The sequence below is a fragment of the Mastomys coucha genome, unplaced genomic scaffold (genome assembly GCF_008632895.1).
Source record: "Mastomys coucha isolate ucsf_1 unplaced genomic scaffold, UCSF_Mcou_1 pScaffold14, whole genome shotgun sequence".
Lineage (NCBI taxonomy): Eukaryota > Metazoa > Chordata > Mammalia > Rodentia > Muridae > Mastomys > Mastomys coucha.
In genome coordinates this window covers 46,586,916-46,608,715 of record NW_022196896.1, presented here as the reverse complement: position 1 = coordinate 46,608,715, position 21,800 = coordinate 46,586,916, and the positions used below count along the sequence as shown (strand labels likewise).

General features: G+C 36.0%; 1 protein-coding gene and 1 pseudogene across 2 annotated transcripts in view; one reads left to right on the top strand and one right to left on the bottom strand.

The window, feature by feature from the left end:
- Pi15 (peptidase inhibitor 15) overlaps positions 1–7,208 on the bottom strand; it is a 19,297-nt gene extending 12,089 nt beyond the window's left edge. The window contains exons 1-2 of one of the 2 annotated variants that reach the window (XM_031368801.1): positions 7,031–7,208; positions 6,154–6,461 (exon numbers count right to left, since the gene is read on the bottom strand). In XM_031368801.1, coding sequence (XP_031224661.1) covers positions 6,154–6,426 — 273 coding nt within the window. In that variant the 5' untranslated portion in view covers positions 6,427–6,461; positions 7,031–7,208. Of the gene's footprint in view, positions 1–6,153; positions 6,462–6,561; positions 6,597–7,030 lie in introns of those variants that run through there. The other variant, XM_031368802.1, reaches the window with a different exon arrangement.
- Positions 7,209–11,602: 4,394 nt separating this feature from the next.
- Positions 11,603–12,158, top strand: LOC116089076 (annotated as a pseudogene).
- The last annotated feature ends 9,642 nt before the right edge of the window (positions 12,159–21,800 follow it).

Here is a 21,800-nt window from a genome sequence, read left to right as displayed (position 1 = left end):
GTTGAGGGACATCTGGGTTGTTTCCAGGTTCTGGCTATTATAAATGAGGCTGCTATGAACATGGTGGAACATATGTCCTTATTGCATGTTACAGTATCTTTTGGGTATATGCCCAGGAGTGGTATAGCTGGGTCTTCTGGTAAAACTATGTCCAATTTCCGAAGGAACCGCCAAACTGATTTTCAGAGTGGTTGTACCAGTTTGCAATCCCACCTTTTGTGTTCTTATACTTGGAGTGACCTAGTGGTTCCCCTCAAAAACAGAGACAAAGTTCTGAATGTTCCATACATTAAGTCCTTCTCTGAAACTTCATATGAATCACTCTTCTGAACCTGATTTCCAAAATGTTTCATAGATGTTTTTTTACTGAGGCAACCAGCTTACTCTGTTGTCTCACATAAACTTCAGGTTTCAATCATCTCTCACGCAGACTGTCATGACAGTCACTGACTGGGCATCCTGTCTCCACTCTTGCTTCTTTATAAGACAACCTCATCCTGTGGCCAGATTGACCTTTGTGAAATTCAAGTATGATCGCACAATTTCCCAGCTAAAACTTTTAATACTTCCCATGATCTTAATAAAAATTTTAATCAAGTTTCTTCCAATCAATTTCAATCTTGTAATATTCCATTCTTTAAACATTAATTCTAATCATAGAGTTTCTATGTCTCCAACATGCCATCCTGTATCTTATGGAACCCTTCTGTACTTACCACATCATCCCCTGTCCTTATCTCTCGTATATAGCATATATATCTCTTGTATCTAGCATATATAGGCTAATATCCAATATGGTAGCTTTTGGAAACTTGCACCATTCTGTACTTCAGGCTATGCCTGGGATAAGCCTCCTCCTGTGGTCTCAGGGTGTTCTGTAGTCACTTTGCTTTAGCATATAGCACAGTGCCTTGCCCACTTCCTTGCTATATACACTACTTCCTCTGTCTCTGTTCCACATTGCCCTCTACTGTAGCAAAAAGACCAACTAGTGAATTTGTACTGTGCAGTGAGAGACTGAATATTAAAAGTCTTGCCCATCACCTCATCATAGTCACATACCTTAGGCAAAAACCCACTTGTTTCTTAACTATTAACTGTGAGACAAGATGTGACACTAGGTTCTATAAACCTTTAACAGAAACACAAAATTACTTTTACTTCCAAGTATGGGGCCAAATATAATTTGCCACCAAGATTGCAGTACTCACTAGGTGACCATGTGTGTCCTATAGGTATTCTTTCTGTCCCCCAATGATATTATTCTGAATCATGTAACTTTAACATTTTTAACATGAGTTGCTGGCAGTGGTGGTGCACTCCTTTAGTCCTACCACTCAGGAGGCAGAGGCAGGTGGATCTTTGAGTTGGAGGCCGGTCTGGTCTGCAGAGTGAGTTCCAGGGCAGCCAGGGCTATACAGAGAAAACCTGTTTTAAAAAGCCTGTGTGTGTGTGTGTGTGTGTGTGTGTGTGTGTGTGTGCACATGTGTATATGTTTGCATGTATGTATGTGCGTTTGTGTGTATGTGTACTTCTTATAATCTTTAACCTTATGATCTCTGCAAAGAAAGCACCTACAAAATCTGCCTAGTTTCCACTAGAAGCCAAAATACTCAAGTACCCATGGAGAAGAGCAACATTGCCAAGTGCCTTCCTGTCAGTCAGGTTGCTCAGTCCACTACTTCCTGGCAACAGTTTTTACAGGCCTTCTAGAAGTCATAAAAGTGTATATTTAAGAGTTAGATTAGACACAGAAAATTTACTTTTGCTTTAAAAAACAAGCTAGTTCTGTTCCTCAGCAGTCACTGAACAGGGGTGACCTCCTCATTCATGCTGAAGTCATTGTTCTAAGATCCCCTTCTGCCCTTGATCTCAAAAGGCACAATCTTCTAGATTCTTTTTGTATCAGTATTTTCTGCACCTCCTGGGAAGCCTGAGAAAAGTGCTATAGCTGTTCAATGCTCATTGTCTAGGGCATCCATTGCTTTGTATTCTATTACAGCCATTATGCACCTCTTGCAGAGTATCAGTGTCACGTGATCCTCCTCCATAGAGGGTCTCCATCACATTCCAGTACAATTGCCATTTCTATCTCCAACTGTTGCCTGTTTTGCATTTATCATATCAATTCCATACAGCAGAGCATTACACTGAGTTATGGTACTGGTTTTACCCCCTATTTGTTTTGTTTTTACTGTGCTGTTTATACTTTAAAACAACAATTTCTATCTTTGAAATCCTTCCTCCCATGAAGAGGCTTTAATTCTTTTAAAATTAATCTATTCAATTGCTCTGAAACAGAGAACATCCTGCAAACTGAACCCGGTTGAAGTTTTGCAAATTCATTCTTTGGGGGATAATTTTTATTCTAAGACACTAATGTGGTTTGTGGTTTAGAGTCATGGTTTAAACTGCGCTGAGGAAGAATGAAAAGCAGCTGGTGTCCAAAGTACCCTGGAAATTAGTCAAGAATCTAATTGGAGAATGGGAGCCAGCAGTGCTTAGGCCTACGTGTACATCTTACACAGTATCTGTATTGTTACTTATATGAAGAGACTCTGTTTTAGGGAATGAAGTATTGCACACAATGTGTGTTTTATTAAAGTCACATATATTATATAAAATACTATATAACCAATTTGTGAGCATAAAAAACTTAGTGCTCAAATTTCTCTTGTTTTCTTTGATTGAACACTATCTAGAATAAGTACTTGAAGAATATGAGATTTTAAAGAATGTCTTACATATTTGTTATTTCAAGTGAGTAAGGTGAAATATCATGATGGTATCAAAACTGGTGCTGTATAAAAACACAGGTCATTGGGATTATGTCTAAATGCAACAAGTAATGGGTGCTCACTGTCTGTACACAAAAACTTTCAAACAATACAGAGACAAAGATGAATAGTAATTATCTTAGCAACTTGTAGCCCAAGAGTTAGAGAGCTAGCAATAAGTGCACAGATGACTATTTATCAAGTTTGGTTGTGATGAAAACAATACAATAGACATGGAGGGAATGAGGGGGCAAAGCCATTCAAATGAAAGGTGAGGTGCACACAGCTGGGCATATGAAAATCATCATTAAAGGAACTGCTATTCTAATACAAAAATCTTGAAGGATAGGATAAATGAATTAGTTAAGGAGAAGACCATGCATGGGTGCTAGATGGGGGTCTGCACAAAAGGCTCAGAGCATTGTAGAATAGTGGAACTACAGGCAGTCTAGTACAATTAGAGAAAGTCCTGGGCCTAAGTTCATGTATCATGAAGCTCTGCAGAACAACAGCACACTGGAGAAGATAATGTGAACAAACAGCTGGTGAGCCCAGGTATTTGTTACATAGTGTAATAAGCATGTCCAGACTTTCTGGGGTGCACTGAACTGACCAAGCTTTCCAGCTGATGCCACTTCAAGTCAGTGTTGTGTCAGTTACAGTAAAGGTAACAGTGTCCCATTGACATCCATAATTTTCACAGAACTTCAAAAGTTGAGTCACTTGGTATACCTGGTCTAACATATGGGCTACTTGTTAATTTATGCCTGCCACTGAATGCCATCACAAGGAGTCCACTCAAAGAAGTTCTAATGATGGATTGAACTATAGAATCAAAAAAGTGAGGATATTTCTCTCTTAACTTGTCAGTTTTTTCTTCCTCTGGTCCTTTGCTCTTTTCTCTGGATTTCCTTAATTTTTGAGCAGGAATTCTCTCCCACTTGTTTCCCAGGCCAAACTCTCCAACAACCCGAGTGAGTGCTTAATGCTCACCTTAAGCATCATCTTCATCACCTCGCCAATTTCTATCCTGCTTTAGTTGATATATTTATTTGGTTTGCTGTTTGATTACCACCCAGGGTTGAAGGTCTTTTGTTTTGTTCATGAATATATCTTAGATGCTCAGAATAGTCCCTGGATACAGTAGATGCTAAGTAAACAGTGAATAAATATATTTTTCAAATTTTTTTCAAATGTCCCTGTTTTGCTTTATAAACTATATTGTTTTGGCTATAGACTCTCATTACTTTTTTTGAACTAAAGATTTGCAAATACATACTATATAATTAACACTCCTGGGTTGTTACAGAAATAAATTACATGGAGGGATTTGATATCTGAACAAAAAACAATAATAGGATCATAAACAGAATGAGAATAATTTGTGATATCTTCTGGAATTTTTATGGAGGTGCTCAATGTATGCTGATATCCTCAAAATTTCCTTCAGAGGACATATGCTAGATATAAGAAATAGAGAGATGCCTCCTCATTGTTAATCTGGACAGCACAGTTTTGGGGTCATAGTGTTTTAGTTTAATTATTAATGTCTCTAGGTATATGTGATTTCATTTAGAAAATTTTGATCACAATCTCAACTTCAGATGGAGAATGTAGCCTATTAAATGAGGTCATCAGTGGAAACAATTAGCAAGGCTAATTGCACATAGCAGCAATTAAATAAATGCATATTGAGTGACTTAATACTTGATAAGGGCTGATGTAATGAGAAAACATATTAAGGTTTTCTATTGATTTCTACTGTGTTGTACCCATTTATACTTCCACTCCTGGTGGCCTCTTTGTTATCAATATTACTATCATAGTTAATTAAATTACTCCATTCTTTATTGATTGCTTAATGTGTACATTGTTATTCACAAGAAAGGAAAGAGAAGACAAAGAGTGTCTTAGAGCTACTGAGTAAGTTGTCTGAGTCCATAGTGAGAGAAAGAGTCTTGATCTGAAACAAGAAGAGCTTTTACCAAAGCTGGCTCAATGGTTTTGGCCTTTGTCTGAGATTTTGTGTCAGTGTGGTCATAGCCAGAAAGTCCTGCCTCACCTTGTAGTCTAGGTATTACACCTTTCTAAGTTCACACAGAACTCAGCACTTTCTTCTTCCATAATCTATAGTAGATTTTGAAATATATTTGCTCCTCCAGGTATAACTATATCTCTCCTGCATGTAAGCAACTATTTCTGTTTTTAGATCTTGACTAAGTTCTCACTGGGTCCTTTTCAAAGAAAGTTCAAAGAAATTCATTAAAGCTAACACTTAGTGCACAACTATCTATCTGTGGGTTCTGGACTTATTTCTCTATCCCTTAACTCATATATTGCTTATAACAGTCTCTCGTAGACACTAACTTTATCCTTATCATAGAGAACATGAAAGTGGAGCATACTGGGTAAAGAGCTCATGCCAGGACAGAGTAGAATTTGAACACATTTAGATTCCAGTAGCCACAATTTTAATTATGGCATTATAACACATCTATGACTGATATTATGACCTCTTTAGATTAATGTAATCAGTCTATTTTCCATGTGACATTAACACTTGCAATTAGTCAAGCACAAAAAGAAAAAAAAAGCAGATGATTCTAGAAGCATATATATATATATATATATATATATATATATATAATCATAACTTTTCATGACTTCAAAACTAAAAATAAAGTTCAGCAAGACTCATTCCTTTTAATACCAACTTAATATTTTTGCTCTCTGAGTTAAATGATTTAAACATAGTCTATTTTTAAGAGCAAGCAAAGAATGTGTTCATGACAACTTGGAACAGTGTGTGAGTAAGTGCACTGGCTTCACTTTTATCTGAACGACACGACCTAAATCACAAGGAAAAAAGAGTCAGCTTATCCTCTTAGGATACAAATAGATTAACGTGGGTGAGAGCTTTGTCCAAGAAAGGGGAGAGACGAGAGACACCTAGCCAGGAATAAATCATACACATGAAACCTTTAATTTTAAAAAAAATATTCTCAACAACTGTTTTAGTTGATAAATATGGCTTTTAGGTTCAGAAAACAGAGAAAAAAATACCTCATGAATTTTGCTCTGAAACATGACTTTCCAAATGTGGGCAGTCAGTATACCCGATTGTTTTCGTCCTCTGGGTTATGGAACTCACAGAAGAAAATCTATATAGACCCATCTACCCTGTCTGTCTCACATACATTAATCCATAAAAGAACAGCATTTAACATTAGAAGATACATTAAAAACCATTCACAAGCTGTTCAAACATGTACACTATATTCATTGGCAAACAAACACAGTGGTCCATTTAGATCCTTATAACATGCAAAGGAAAGCTATCTCACTCAGATTTCAAGAAAGGAAGAATTCCTCTTACCATATATTCCATGTTTGCTGCTGGTGGGAATACTTTGCCCCGAACTTGATTATGGTAATTGAGAATGGCGATCATGTCATTCTGAGAAATGTAGCGCTTCCACCTGGCTTTTGGAATATCTGCAGACTCTAGTGGTGTGCTGAGGGCTGCTTCAGTATCAGTGAAGTTATTGGCTGGCAGAGATGAGTCAGTGGAATTTACTAAAACAACAGTGCGGGCTTCACAGAGAAGGGACAAAAGAATCGCAAGGCTGACTGCAGAGATCATTATCATTTTGACAGATGGAGAAGTCCTCCAGCTTTGCTTTGCTGTAGAGTTAAAGCAAAAATAGTGTAGAGTTAGAGCCTTTACAAAATCAACCAAACAACAAATAAGCAGTCAGAAAAGAGTCAAAGGGTATGTATTTACAATGTCATCTCTTGGGAGAATTGTTTGGATGGACATTCTCCCAAAATCCTCAAAATTGTTGCCTGAAAATTACCTAATGTAATTTCTACTCATGTGGGTGTGCTATGAGTCGCATCTTTTAAAAGGACCTTTCTAGAGTTGAAGAAAAAAAAAACATGAACATTCAGCCTAAAATGAATGGGAACCCTTTGCCCCAAATGCCTGAACTACTAGGCACATTACTACATTGCCTGTTTCCAGCCAGGAATCTTTAGCAACCCAAGCTGACCCTGAGAATGAAAAGAACTAATACAGGTAGCCACAGAAAATGTGCTGATAATTTGTCCCAGACATTCTGCGTACCAAGTGACAGAACACATAGGGCCGTGCAATAATCCAGTCTCACTGTTAAGGGGGAACAGGGGGAGGTAAATGTAAACTGCTGTAAGATAACTCATGCAATAAAATCTATTTGATCCAAGTAGCTTACCTCTGCACAATGCCAAAATGAATATACTGCTCCTCCAACAATGTAAGCTTCTTTGTTATGTTGTAGCATGAGCTCTTGTAAGAGGAGTATGTCTTATTACCAGCTTTCAGAGTGCAAAAGCCTGAAGGATTTGAATGTTGCTGGCTACAGAAGGAGCTAAGAGCTTTTATATGTCAGTTTGCAAACTCCAGAAAGGGCAGGCTCTCTTAGGGTCTCTCAGCCAAAATCCAAGGGGAGGGATTTGGGACAGAAAAAAAAAAAACAAACAACAGTGATTGGGTGGCAACCTTTTTCTGTGGTGGTAAGGAAATTGTGTCACACCCAAAGCTTACAAAGCACGAATCGTGAGACACCCTCCTTTTCTCTGAGCTTCTACCTTTTCTGTAAGTGGTTAATTTTTCTTTCTTAATGTGCTCTAGCTCCTGGCTCCCATACCAAAAAGACAAGGAGAAGAAAGAAAGGGGAAAAATTAATAGACTGTGGGTTCTTGAAAACACAGATGCCCAAGTAGCAAACAGTACATTTTCTTTTTAGATGGTAGCAAATGACATAGGAGCTGAAAAAAGCAGGCTGATATTAAATCAAGAGATCGACTCACACAGTTAATCTGGGTGGCCACAAATATGATTCAGGAGGATTCCAAGCAAGTCTGTAGTAACCAAACTATAACGTGTGATGTCAGGATAATACAAGCTCTGGGGGCTGTGCTGTCTGTCTCCATGTGGTTTTATTCCTAAAACTTATATAGCTATCTCTTCTCATTTCATCTTCACTCCTTTTTTTCTTTCTCCAAAACAATACAGTCAGCAAATTATCTGCTTTCTACCTGCCTTGTATAAAATGTGAAACAAAACTCACAGCAAATGACAGAAGCCAATATAACATCTGTTTCAGGTTTAGTAGCATATATCTGAAATTGTAAGCAAGGAACAGCTGAGCTTCCCCATCAGAATATTACACAATACAATGGGGACCATGAAGGATCATATAGCAGCAACAGCAGCAGCAGCCAAAAAGGACTTGCTAAGAAGATGCCACTGGAGCAAAATCCACATCTGCCAAAGGCAGAGAAATAATGCAAATAATACTACTGTAAGTTGTAGTGAAAAGATCCCGTGAAATGCTATGAGTTATTTTCTCATTAACAAAATCTGGACTGTTTACAAACAGTCAGAGTAGGTATTCTGGAAAACATAAGCATATTTGTTCAGCCTGCTAATGGGACTGTCCTCTACATGTTTCTGCAGGATGAGCACTGTGTGAATTCACAGCCACCAAACCATTGAGCATGTGGCATGCTGGACTGGAAGCCAGGTCTCCTAGGATTTGAGCCCAGTCAGATCACTCTCAATTTGTGTGGACCAGTGCATGCCTTTAACTCTTTGTGGGTGAATTTTTAAAAAGATGGGGAAAACAAATGCAGCCTTAAGTAGATTCTGAGGAGGGCAGTTAATGATCTGAATCAGAAGTACCTCTGAATGAACTGTGATGAGGCAGCAAGGGGAGGTATCAGCATTCAGGCTTTGATGAGGGTTGAAGTCTTAACTGAAGTAAAGTCACTTTAGGAGAACTAAAACTGAAAAGTCAATTGCACATCAAGTACAGAAGGTGAGTGACTGGTAGCAGCAGGAAACAGAAGACCAAGTGGAGAACATGCATGGGATTGGTTGCTCACAGTTTTAAGATTTCAGCTGGAGCTATCCAGTAAGGCTCAGCCCTTCTCAAAGTCCTGATAGTACCTGAGTGGATCTCCAGTATGTAACAGCAAAGATTTCTGGATCTCTGTTTCCCATCCTTTGGAGAAATTAAGGGCAACTGAGGTTTCTCTAGGTCTTCTATATATCTCAGCTTAGCTAAGCTAAGCCCCAGTATGGAGAGAGAAGCGCCTCCAGGATAGCTTAAAGCTTCCTAATAACCAACCACCCATTGTACTCACAATTACCTGACTTGCTGTTTATACAAAGTGGTATTGTCCCTATCTTGGAGTTTGATTTGGGAAAGTTCCAGAGAGATTGAAATATGAACTCTGTGAAATGTGTACAAACCATTAATGGATTTCCTTTAAGAAGGAACTGAAGGAAGAGGAGCAAAGAAAGGATTTTTTAATGAACCTACATAGTAGAAGATTACTGACTAGAACGCAGTTACCCAAAGGCAAACCTGATAGTTGCTTCATCTTGAGGCCCTGAGGAATGCCAATGATTACAAATGTCTTTCAACACACAGGGATTTTACTGTGGAATTTTTGGCCATTAAGGAACACAAAAGCCTAGAGAATTATAAGAGAAAAGACCTGTGGGAGGAGAGTTGAGAATTCTGCTTACAAGCAGGCACTTTGCCAGAAGTATTTGAAATACTTTGGAAGTGATTTTAATTTAAAAATACTTGCAAAATTAAGAGGCGTGCATCCAAGTTGTCAGTAAGAGAACTATTAATGAACAGCTAACAATGATGGTTCTTTATTGAGCTCTTCTTGAAAAGAACTGGTGATATTGTGAAGCCTTTAGAAAACTGTTTGCCAATAGAGACAGAAGTGGAATGAACTTACACACCGAAAAGATATACATAGACAATCAGAAGCATGTTGGAACCTGGGAGAAAATAATTGGGATTCTAAAAATGAAATTGGTTGCCCTGAGTGGTACACCTGCCTGATAAAAAGTGTATATGAGTCTATTTATATACTAAGTACACAACTTTATCCACTTTCTTTTTCCCTATTCAAAATCTGTTTTATGGCCTATTGACATTGACCTTCCCCAGGGAACAAATTAGAAATGCAGAATTTAAGGCATCATCTAAAACCTTCTAAATGTGAACCTTACAACTTCCAGGCTTCTCAGATGATTGGCATGAACATTAATATGTGGGAAGTACTAGCTAGACTTCTTCATTTACAGAACTGTAAAGAGTCAGCATACACATGCATACACACTGGGCAGATGAGGGAAAGTTTCATTTATTTGCTCATAAAGAGATTATCAAAGACAATGTAAGTATACACATAAGTCTTTGAAGATGATAACACAAGTTAACTTCTATTATATATGAAATATCTGATGAGTTGGGAAGTGTCTGCCTATAGCATGTTTCATATAAATCAGAAGCTTTTTAATTGCTGTATAAGCACCATTCATCACATATCCACACAGAGCATGCTATGTAAATTATTACATTTTTCTTGTATTAGTATAGCCAGTTTATAGCTGATATTTCTGACTCTGGTCGTTTTCATTCCATATCTTCTGTGATAGTTACTTTGGGCCTCAAACTGACTTAATTAAGAAATAGCTAGCAAAATGTATTTATTGATTCTCAATTAATGAATTAATTATTTTCAATGTTTTAATGACTCTAAGCCCACGTAGTCCATATGTAATTAGAAGGAACAAGCCTTATGCTATGTGTATGATGGTAGGTTCATGTGATATTTGTATGTGAGCTGGAGGAGGATGATTGGGGAAGTTTCACTCTCAGGGTAAGTGGGTGATCATCATTCAATCCGCTAAAACATGCACAGTATTCTTCTGTCATACATGTTCCCAGCCTTTGTGTTTTGGTACTCACCCCAAATTCACTCTCTCCTCCATGTCCTAGCACCTTCAACCGTGGACTAAAAGGGTTTCAGCCATATAATTTATTGTCCTCCTCCAGCTTGCAGACGGTCAAGAGATATCTTGGTCTCTAATTCAACAAGTCAATTGACTGATAAACCCCTTTACATATCTTATGAATTCTGTCTCTCTATAAAATATTGACTAAGTATCTTAAAAAAACTAAGTATTTCACTCCTCTACACGTAACTTGCTGTTGGGTCTCTATTGTCCCCAGAGTTAAATTTAAGTATTATACCTGCCTTACAAAGACCCCTATGAATAAAAATCAAAATGTTGTCAGCCTAATTTTCTATGGTCATTATTTTATTTCTCTACCTCACCATACTTCATGTCACAATTACACATAACTAGTTGCTTTTCTGTTAAATTTACAGAGTTAATAAACCCAGGTGTGCCTGTGAATTAGGTACACAGTACCCTTCTTAACTGTTGTTTATAACTACATACTTTAAAGAAGGTCAGTTAACAATAAGATGTCATTGTATTATTCTTAATGCTAGTTAATACATTAATTTCTATTAAAAACCTCATACTATATATACTCATCAGCATGTACTTGTAACTTAGTAATATTCTCATTAAGCTAGCTATTAATCTTTACTAATAAATTAAGGATATATGTTGGGAATAATTTGGTAAGAAGCAAAGGCTTTCTGATAATGGCAAAATGTTTTGATGCTTAATGCATTAGACATTTCTATTTGAAGTGTTAACTATTGGATTCAGACATATGTCTGAACATATTGTCCAATTTTAAGTCTTCTTGTTCAATCTTGTTTATCATATATAATACAAGATATAACAAATAATGCATATATTATATATTTCGAATATATTTTATGAACTTGTTATTGATATAATAAACATGTAATCATAATAAGAACTAAAATGTTGTTTTAAAAATAGTTCATTAGCCCTGAGGACAGGAGTTGTGGTGAACCAGAATAATTTAAAAATGATCACCCCGAATAAGACACGTCCTGGTGCTGATCCTAAGCAGTTGGAGAGGACAGCGAGTCATGGAGATTGGCTCTCAGGCTGTCTGGTCACTCTCTTCATGCAAACCAGGGTTTGAAGTCGATCAATTATGAGATGGCAATCTAGATACTTACTGGCAATCTGATGGCTCTCAGCCTCATTTAGTGAACATCCAATTCAGAAGAAAAACAACAGTGAAAACATTATGTATTTATACAGACTATAAATCTGATGAAGGCTACACTCCAAGTCAAAGCTCAGTCAGAGTAGGAAATAATTTTCACAACCTTTAAGAAACCTAGCAACTTGAATTGGTGGAACCAAGTGGCTGGATTCACATTCATTTAACTGATAATCATAAGAAGGCAATTAGCACATTCATGATACAGATCGCTGTTCTAGCCAATCACAAGAATGGAAGAGATACCCACATGAGACAAATTAAAATACACGCACAAGTGGAAGAGAGCTCCATTGGGAACTTCTCTAGATGTACAACCATGGATTTTATGATGTATAGTTCAATACAGTGACTTTAAAATGGACAGAAGTGAACAGACATTTTTTTATCCTATTATTGTATAGTATATTAAGTATCTTTGATGAAAAGGCGTGTTACTTTGCAATTTTATAATTAAAATTAAAATTAAAAATAATTTAGATAAATAAATAACTTTTAGGTCATGTCTGTTTTTTATATAATAAAAATATTTTATGTTTTGAAAAAATGAATTTGAAGTAAATCTTTACATTTTTCTTTATATTAAAAAAACTAGTTAAACTGAAAATTTCAAGATGTACATAATATTTTTTACCAGCACGGTAGTTATTTTATATAATGGTTGATGGATATTAGGAGCAAAACTCTTTTTCTAGTGTATATGTAATTTCCAATAGCATTGATAAACTGGAAACTTAAAGGTACTTTGGAAAATTAGTTGTGTTGGACGGTATTTTCCTGGGGCAGACATGTGAAGGAACATTTGGCTGAAACAGACACAGGTATATTCTGCTCAAGCAAGCATGTGAAAGGATTCTGATGAAGGATTCTTCTTTGCTGATGGCATGTATGTATTGGTCTGTCTTACATTGCATAGTTGAGCTACAGGTTTTGGGACTCCAACACCAAAAACCTTTTGGTGGTGTGCTGCAGCTTCTTGCTGCTTCTGCGAACTCAGGCTGATTGGCAGAGATTTGTCAGCTGAGACAGAAACGTTCCACGCGATGACCCATGGAGGACACTTCATGTTTGGAGAGAATATAAATAGGATTTGACAGTGACTGGGGCTGAACTAGTTTTGCTTATTGAGCTATTGTGCAACTCTTGAGAGGCACAACTAAGAACTTTTCCTGGTGTTTCTGTTGGCCGTGGTCCCTCCTGTTGACTAGTGCCAGGGCTGAGGCCTGGCTGTCTCTGCTAGGTAATGGCCACCGCTGCTGATTCCTGTTTGCTATCCTGACTCTTTCAAGCTGCTGCCTCTTGTGAACTGAACTGCTGACTTCCCAACAACGCAGATGGGAGTTGCTCCAAAGAGGACCTTAAATTTGACCACTTCCCCTGTATCCTTTCCTTTCTACTACTTCTGGTGGGTAGAAAGCTAGAAGGAAGGTTAAAGCATTTAAGAACTCTCATTTAAAAAGAGGTTTGAAAAAATTAAAGTTATACATTGGTTAATTTTTTAGAGGAAATTAAAAAAATGGTTCATTCAATAAAATGTATATAAAATTATATATTCCATTATTGATTGTTAGGAATCAAGTATACATATTTCAACTTTTTATTATCTTTTTTATATAAAAAGTGATTAAAATTAAATATCTCATAATAATATTTATGTAATTATTCCAAATTTTTTGTGTCATTATTCCCTCCAATAAATACAATTCTGTTTTCGAAAGTGAGAGGTAAGTGAAGCATAAGAAACTAATAACTTTAAGTATGCTTGTGTACAGCATCCTGAAAACATGATTCTAAATCATCCTTTTGAGTCCCAAGACATTATTTGACTCATTCTAAACTAAACAATTCATAGTATGAAATAACAAATGACAGTTGTATGATGAAATATTAAATGTGAGAGCAGAATAAAACTGTGTGAGAAAGACGGAAAGAAGATCTTTTAAAGGGATATTTGGGAGAGCTGTCTGATAGCACAGAGAACAATCACCCAAGCTTGGAAGAAGTTCAAGAACTTAGTGTTTTAGAGGAGGAAAAGTCAAATTGATAGGTTTTGATGACATTTATAAGATGCTAGTTGTGTTATCAGAAACTATTGTAAGAAAATGAAAGTATTACCACTGAATAGTGTCCTTACTGTCTGTCAGTCTATCTATCTATCTATGTAAAATTTAATATATTACTATTATTAAATGATATATAGTACTATTAGTGACATATATTACTATTATTAAATGATATATAGTATTTAATAATAGTAATTTATGTCATTAATTACTAATATTATATTAGTTATTAATATTAGTCATACTACACTATCAAAACTATAATATACAAAATATTAATAATATTAATAATTATATTATAATAACTTCTAATAGTAATAAATTATATTATTATAGTATATACAAAATACTATAATTAATACAACCTAAATATATGATAGTATTATTTTGGGAAGAAACAGTATAAATTTGTATGTTTATTGGGGAGTGAGTGAGGCTTAATAGAAAGCCAAATTCCCTTCACCGTCATCAGATTCTGTATGCTATTGACTACTAGATAACATATTATCCCAACAACAAATACCTATTACCTTACACCATTTTTTCATGAGATGACTTCAGGAGCAAGTTATATCATAAATTGTGCAGTTAAAATAAAATCCAAGAATTAAAATGCCATAAAATTAGTTTTAAGAAACTTATCCACAAGGATGACCAGAACAAACTTTTTAATTACTACTTCATTAGTATAGCTATCCATAAAAGAGCCAGTATGTATCTTGTTCTTCAACAAAAGGATTGTAGGTGCATGCACCAGTCCATAGAGCTGCTTGTTCAACCTTATAATATTGAAGCAGCCTTCCTCCAGAATAATGAGCCAGAAGAAAACAACAGAGGAGGTACATGTGCTGTGTACCCTAAGTGTAAGCAATCCCCAAAACGTTCTAAACTATAGAAGTCATTGTTATGTGATCTGAGAGGAAAGTGTATAAGGTTGGGAATCACTGAGGCTATTTTAAAAGATAGCTAATACTATACAAAAGTTTGCATATTAAAAAAAATTCTCTTTTGTTTGTTAGTCAATAAACACTTACCTTACCTGGAAATAGAGTGTTAACTGCTAAAAAGAAAGTTTCTTGCCAGGGGTGTGGGGGCTGGGGAACAGGAGGGCGGGATAGGAATTATAGATGGGAGTAAATAGAATAGGATTGCGGAATTTTTAATCTTAACTTGACTATTGCTGTAAATTACATGTACTTCCAACTTACTCAAAAATAATCTGATAAAAATCAAATTTTAATTAGTACAAGATAAAATGTGTGCAGTAAACAGAAACAATATGCTACACCTTGAAATGGGGATGAAACTGATGGCACATTGTTCTTCCTCAGTGTGTTTGCTTATGCCACAGATTTCTTACTGAAAATTTTTTTCAAATATTTGTTTATTTATGTGTGTGTCTATGTGTATATGAACAAATATGTACAGATGTCTGTAGAAGCCAAAAGGGGACATCAGATAAACTGGCGCTGAAGTTACAGCTGGTTATGAGACCCCTCGTGTGTGTGCCCTAGCTGAAATAAGGTTCTCTGCAAAAGAATCAAGTGCTTTTATCCATTGAATCATCTCTGTGGTCCTCTGACTGAACCTTTTAACTTTCAGCAGTCTTATATCTACAATAAACTTTATGTATTTTAAATTAACTTTATCTCTGTTCTTTGATTCATCTTCTAGTTCAGTGGACTAAATGAGATTCTGAATGTACAGCTATAGGGTAGTTACATCAGATACTTCGAAGCCAATCACAAAGATTGGCTACTTTAACGCCTCAGTTTCTAATCAATCATTACAGTGAACACATTATATCCATCTACTGGACACATATTTTTCAGTGTCTGAAAAATAAACTAAGTGCTTTTAAATAAACTCAAAACATCTAATAAATCAAGCAGAGTCCCAAAGGAGGACTATCTAGATCCATGGAGTGTGCCAACCTTGAAGACATGGAAACTCTTCAAACAGCTAATACATTGGTGATGCTAGCAACAAACAGCAATACAACAGCTAGTTGGTGACCCGTGCTGGATTTTACTAGCAGAGCTGGGTATATAGTAGGTGTGTAAAGACCAGAAACAGTATATGACTTAATTTATTACCATTTGTTTCTGGGGAATATGCCTAAATTACACTAATAGTAGGAAATTTGGCTTTAGAGTATACTAGTTATAATTAATAAAATACATATTGAAGCATAAATACTTTAAAATTAAAAAGTCAGGATTAGGTGATGTTTTTTGATTATGCAATGTAGGAAAAAAATATGCTGTCAGGACTACTTAGAAACATGGTAGCCCTATAGAGATAGTGAACTGTGAAATTCTCCTCTAGTTAATGTAAGATAAAGTCAATGCCAGAAAGGAATAATAACACAAGAGTGACAGGGTAGATTTGTTCTCTTTGTGCCAAGAACCTATCACAATGACCTTAACAGGGAAAGCATCTGTGCAGTGGTCAGGTAGACAGAGTGTTAACATACTAACTTGTGGGATTATTTCAGACTTTGTCTATAGTAGGTATCCAAAATACATTTGATAAATTTGATAAGTAAACAAACATTATGTCAAGATATCCCTTTTCTAATCTAGGACCTGGGCACACATCCAGAATAAACTTAGGCTCTCCAAAAGCCATCTGTACTCTGGCCAGAGTCATAAATTCTCTCAAGTCCATTCTCTGTGAATAAGATCTGGACAAACTTTGTGGGAAAGTCTGACTAACTGCCCAACAAAAACTTAGAAATGCATATTTGGTATGGTGATTTCAGATGCACATTATATAACATAAAATTCATCACCTATCACTTACAAATACCCAGACTAGAGGTGTGCAATCTGGTGGTTGTGGTAGAGTGGTGAAAAATGTTAAAATGCCAGTAAAATATTTCAATCTATATATTTGATTGTAAGATTTTTCTTGTAACTGGTATGTATGAAAAAGTCTACCAAAATAAAATTACATATAGTGGGTTAATATTTTGAGACTAATAAGCTAAAATGATGGTTATTTTCTTGTAAATCACTCTCCCACAAAGCTTTTCTGCCATAATGATTTTTCTCCAAGAAAAGCCATAGGTACTCTTAATCTAATGATGCTGTCTTAGGTAGGAGGATGGAAGAGAAACTCCAAATACCTGAGTGTTTAATCAAAAGATATTGGATTAACCTGTGAAGATGTGAAGAGATTCTACTCATCCTTTTGGTAAGAGTCAAACATTTGTTTTCCTCAAAATCTTCTTTGGCTACCCAACAGGATATAGGAGAAAGCTTACATATTGTCAGGTTTGTGAATAGCTATGAATTATGCTGTGAACATTTTCAAATATGCTAGAGATTTATGTACGATTGTTTGGAAGATGTGTAAACTAAGACTGTCCTCTAGATGACAGAAAGCTCATTTTGGAATTTATTTTTCTTAGCCTCTTCAGATATTTCTGACTGTCAGTGATTTATGTTTTGGTTCTATTCAGTGGGGTAAGGTCATAAGTGATAAGAGGAAGGTGTCATTTTAATTATTCTGGAGATATTATTAATGGTATGGATATTATTTGCTATTTTCCACCAACTCTCTCAGCATGGAGAGTTTATTGCCTAAAGAATATAGAAGAAACTTCCTTTCTCCTGTAAAATTAGTGGAATTTTTTTCTCTTAGAACATTGATAACACTGTAAACCTAAATACTTTTCTACTTCAGTCAACAGAACTTTAGAACTATGGCTAATAAAGCCAGCTTTTCTGTAACATTGCATCTGAGACATCATACTTATATATCCTTAGTGTTCCATGTATTTTTATTATTTGTGGTTTAAGTGCCTAAGATTTTTTAAACTATTGTTTTTTACAACTAGTACTTTTATTTATTCTTACATATTACCCAGTAATCTTAACAAATAGTGACAAAAATAATAGCTCCTGTGGCATATTGAGACTTCCTATAATAAGAATTTGTTCCAAGATAAAATTTCATCATAATATATGCTATTATCACTTTTTATATCCCTACTGTATTGTTTTAAAAATCTTGAGATTTATTGAAATGATTATATGTATCCAGATTTACAAGCATAAAAATGTTCAGCCTAGAACTCATTGCTCTGTTTGTCAGGGGACAACGTTTGACTTCCTGGTTTCAGAGTATCCTGTCAAGTTGATTCAAAGTGAGGTTTACACAGGTAAATATCATCAGCTACTAAACAATTAGTATATGAAAACTTGATTTTCAGTCCTTCTGTGAGTATAAAGATGACAACACTTAAAAAATATTGGATTATCTTCCTTTAAACTTTTGTTTACACTTCAATTTAGGAGAATATATATACATATATATATACATACCAGGTTGATAGCCAGAAAGACATCTTTGATTATTTCCTTATATCATGTGGGTCTTAGGAAACAAATACAAGGTATCAAGCTTGGCAGTAAAAACCTCACTGAGCCATCTCACAGGCCTATAATCATCTTCTTAATTATTCATATGCTAATTATAGGAATAGGAAATAAAAAAGTGAATACTTGAAAAGTTGAAGAAGAATTCACAATTAAATATGATATCATTAAGTAATATCTATTAGAAATCATCTGTAATTTTTAAATAGAAGGAAATCAACAAATATTAAAAATAATCAGAAATTTTCTTCTCATGAAATAAAATCAAGCCTAATAAAAATAAAACTAAGCAGAGTTCAAAATAGAAGCTCTCCATAAAAGACATAGAAAATAAGCAGGGACAAAATGAAAGGTAGAACTTTTGTGGGACAGGAGTAGGTATGGCCAAGAAATGGAATTTAACATGAAGACTGAACATGAAAATTAGATGTCATCAAAGTAAGAAGCTCAATTTTTATATTTTGAGTTTGAAATGATTTCTAATTAGAAGTGTCAAGTTGGAGAGTTGGAGGCATTGTTATGGGAATTAAGTAATGTTCAGGATTTTTTTTATCAGTACAGATGTGAAGAGAATAGAGAATACACTGTTGGTTAAGTTCTATCAAATAATCAATCAACACCAGAGATTAATTAATATGAATAAATTAGTACATCTTCTTAGGCTAAGCAAAGAAGCAAGAATGAAATTTAAGTTTGTACAGATGGAAGGAAAAATTTGAAGTAACTATGAGAAGAGGGACAAACCAGACTGGTTGCTGCCAAATCTATATGAGCAGTTAGAGAAAAGTATGTATAATTGGCAGTAAACAAAGATGCCATCCTGTAGGATTTAGTATGCTATGATTATAGCAAATAATACAAAACTTTCAAACATATTCTTGGAAGACTAAATAAATATAGATTTGTAAAATAGAAAGGATAGTAAAATCTTTGAAACTGTACAGATACAAAAGGGTCGCTGATACAGAAAAGAGTACCATACAGAAACAGCTCTTGATAAAGGAAAAGATTCGGGAAAGAAAAGGAAGAAGAGTAAAGAAAACCCATGAATACTTCTGTGAGAAGGAACAAGATGGCATTTAACTTGCTGAGAATGCACACTTCATTAAATTCCACCTTATTTGCATTTAAAGATCATATCAAGTACATCAATATAACATAGTGATTTCAGTGTGACTTATCTATTTTAAAGACATGTCAGTCTGGTGTTTTAAGGCTATAGATGAGCCTTGGATTTTGAAGGAGCATCGAGATTCTGCTCACTACTTGTCCTCCCCTTTCTACTATGTTGTGGCTCCCTTCTCTTTTGCTCATAAAATATAATAAATGGGAAAAATAATAAAATAGAAAGGAAATATAAGTCAAATACATACAAAGGGTCAATGTTAAGAAGCGTTTATGATGCCTAAAACAGCATCTCATTTCTTTCCCTAAAAACCGACATCATAAGATGATTCTGTTTAGTCACATATTTCCTTCATATCATTGTTTAGTAGTAGTAGTAGTAATTTATTTACAATCTGGTTATTGTCCCCCATCCAGTCTCCCTTCCAGTTTCTCATCCCATTCCTCCTCTCCTCTGTCTCCAAGAGGATGTTCTCCAACCACCCACTCCCCTGCTTCCTTGGGCCTCCATTCTGTAAAAGATTAGGTGTGTCTTCTCCCACTGAGGCCAGACCAGGCAATCCTGTGCTATATGTGAGTCAGGAACCTCAGACAAGCTCCTACATGCTACTTGGTGGACAGCTTAGTGTCTGGGCACTCTCATAGGTCCTGGTTAGTTGAGACTGCTGGCCCTTCTATGGGGTCACCTTCCTCCTTAGCTTCTTCCATTCTTACCCTAATTTAACCATAGGGGTCCCCAACTTCAGTCCAATGTACAGTATCTGTATCTGTCTCAGTCAACTGCTGGTTGGGTCTCTCAGAGGACAGCCATCCTAGGCTCCTGTCTGTCAGCACACCATCGCATCAGTGATAGCATCAGGGTTTGGTGTCTCCCTATGAGTTGGGCCAGTCACTGGACTACCTTTCCCTCATCTCTTCTTAATTTTTGTCCCTGCAGTTCCATTAGACAGGAACACTACTGTGTCAGAAATTTTAACTGGGTTGATAACACCATTCCTCCTCTTGAGACCCTGTCTAGCTACTGGAGGTGGACTCTATGAGTTCCCTCTTTCCACTATTGGGAATTTCATCTAATGTCACTCCCGATGAGTCCTGAGAGTCTCTCACCTTCTAGGTCTTTGATACTTTCTAGAGTGTCTCCCCACCTTCAGACTTCTGTGGTTGAATATTTCCATTTATTCTGACAGCCCTCTGGGCTTCTCTCATGCCTACCCCTCATAATGAATCCTGTTCTCCTCTTCATCACCTGTTTTCCTCTCCCACCCTTCCTGTCCCTCCCTCTGCCTCCCATGATTATTTTCTTTGCCCTTTAAGTAGGATTGAAACATCCTTGTTGCAGTAAATTTCCAACCCAAAAAATGTGCCAGCAATGAAAATACAACTCAATTAATATGAATACAAGCTGTGTGCCTAAATTGGGCAGATCTAGCACTACACTACCCCTTAAAACTTGTGGTTTCTCCAGGCTTTGTGCTTCTGCTGTGCTTTCTTTCCACCTCCTCCTCTGTCATCCTGTCTCCCTCTCCTTCTCTCCCACAAAGCTTCTTACCCTCCTTCTCCACCCAATCACAGGCTCTAGCATTTATTTATACATTAAGGTGGGAAGGTTTACAGGAAATCACCTGAGTGCTGACTCATTCCTTGTTTGCAGGTTCTCACAGGAAAACAGAATTAACATCAAATACAATTAGTACCAAGACTATCCACAACACATCCCATTCTGTGGGCTGTATCCTAGGTATTCTGTATTTTCACTTCATATTCAGCAAAGGAAATATCCACTGAGATGAAATCTCAATTTTGAACATCTATGCCCAAATGCCAGGACACCCACATTCATAAAAATACTTTATTAAAGCTCAAAAGACCACTGAAGCTCATACAATAATAGTGGGAAAGCAGTCAACTAGAAAGAAAGAGAACAAGATCTCCCATGCTCATGGACTGGCAGAATTAACTTAGTAAAAATGGCCATCCCATCAAAAGCATTCTACAGATGCAATGCAATTCCCATCAAAATCCCAACACAATTCTTCAAAGACATGGAAAGAGCAATTCTCAAATGTATCTGGAAAAGTAAAAAAACTCAGAATAACAAACACAATTCTTAACAGAACTTCTGGGGGAACCACTATCCCTGACCTCAAGCTATACTACAGAGCAAAAGTGATTAAAAACTCCATGGTATTGGTACAGAGGTGGACATTTTGATCAATGGAATAGAATGGAAGATGACATACTTACTTGATCTGTGACAAAAAAGGCAAAAATATACAATGGAAAAACAAAGAAAGCATCTTTAATAAGTGGTGCTGGTCTAACTGACAATTTGTATGTAGAAAAATGAAAATAGATCTATATTTGTCACCGTTCCCAAATATCAAGTCCAAGTTGATCAAAGAAAGGTCTCAACATAAAACC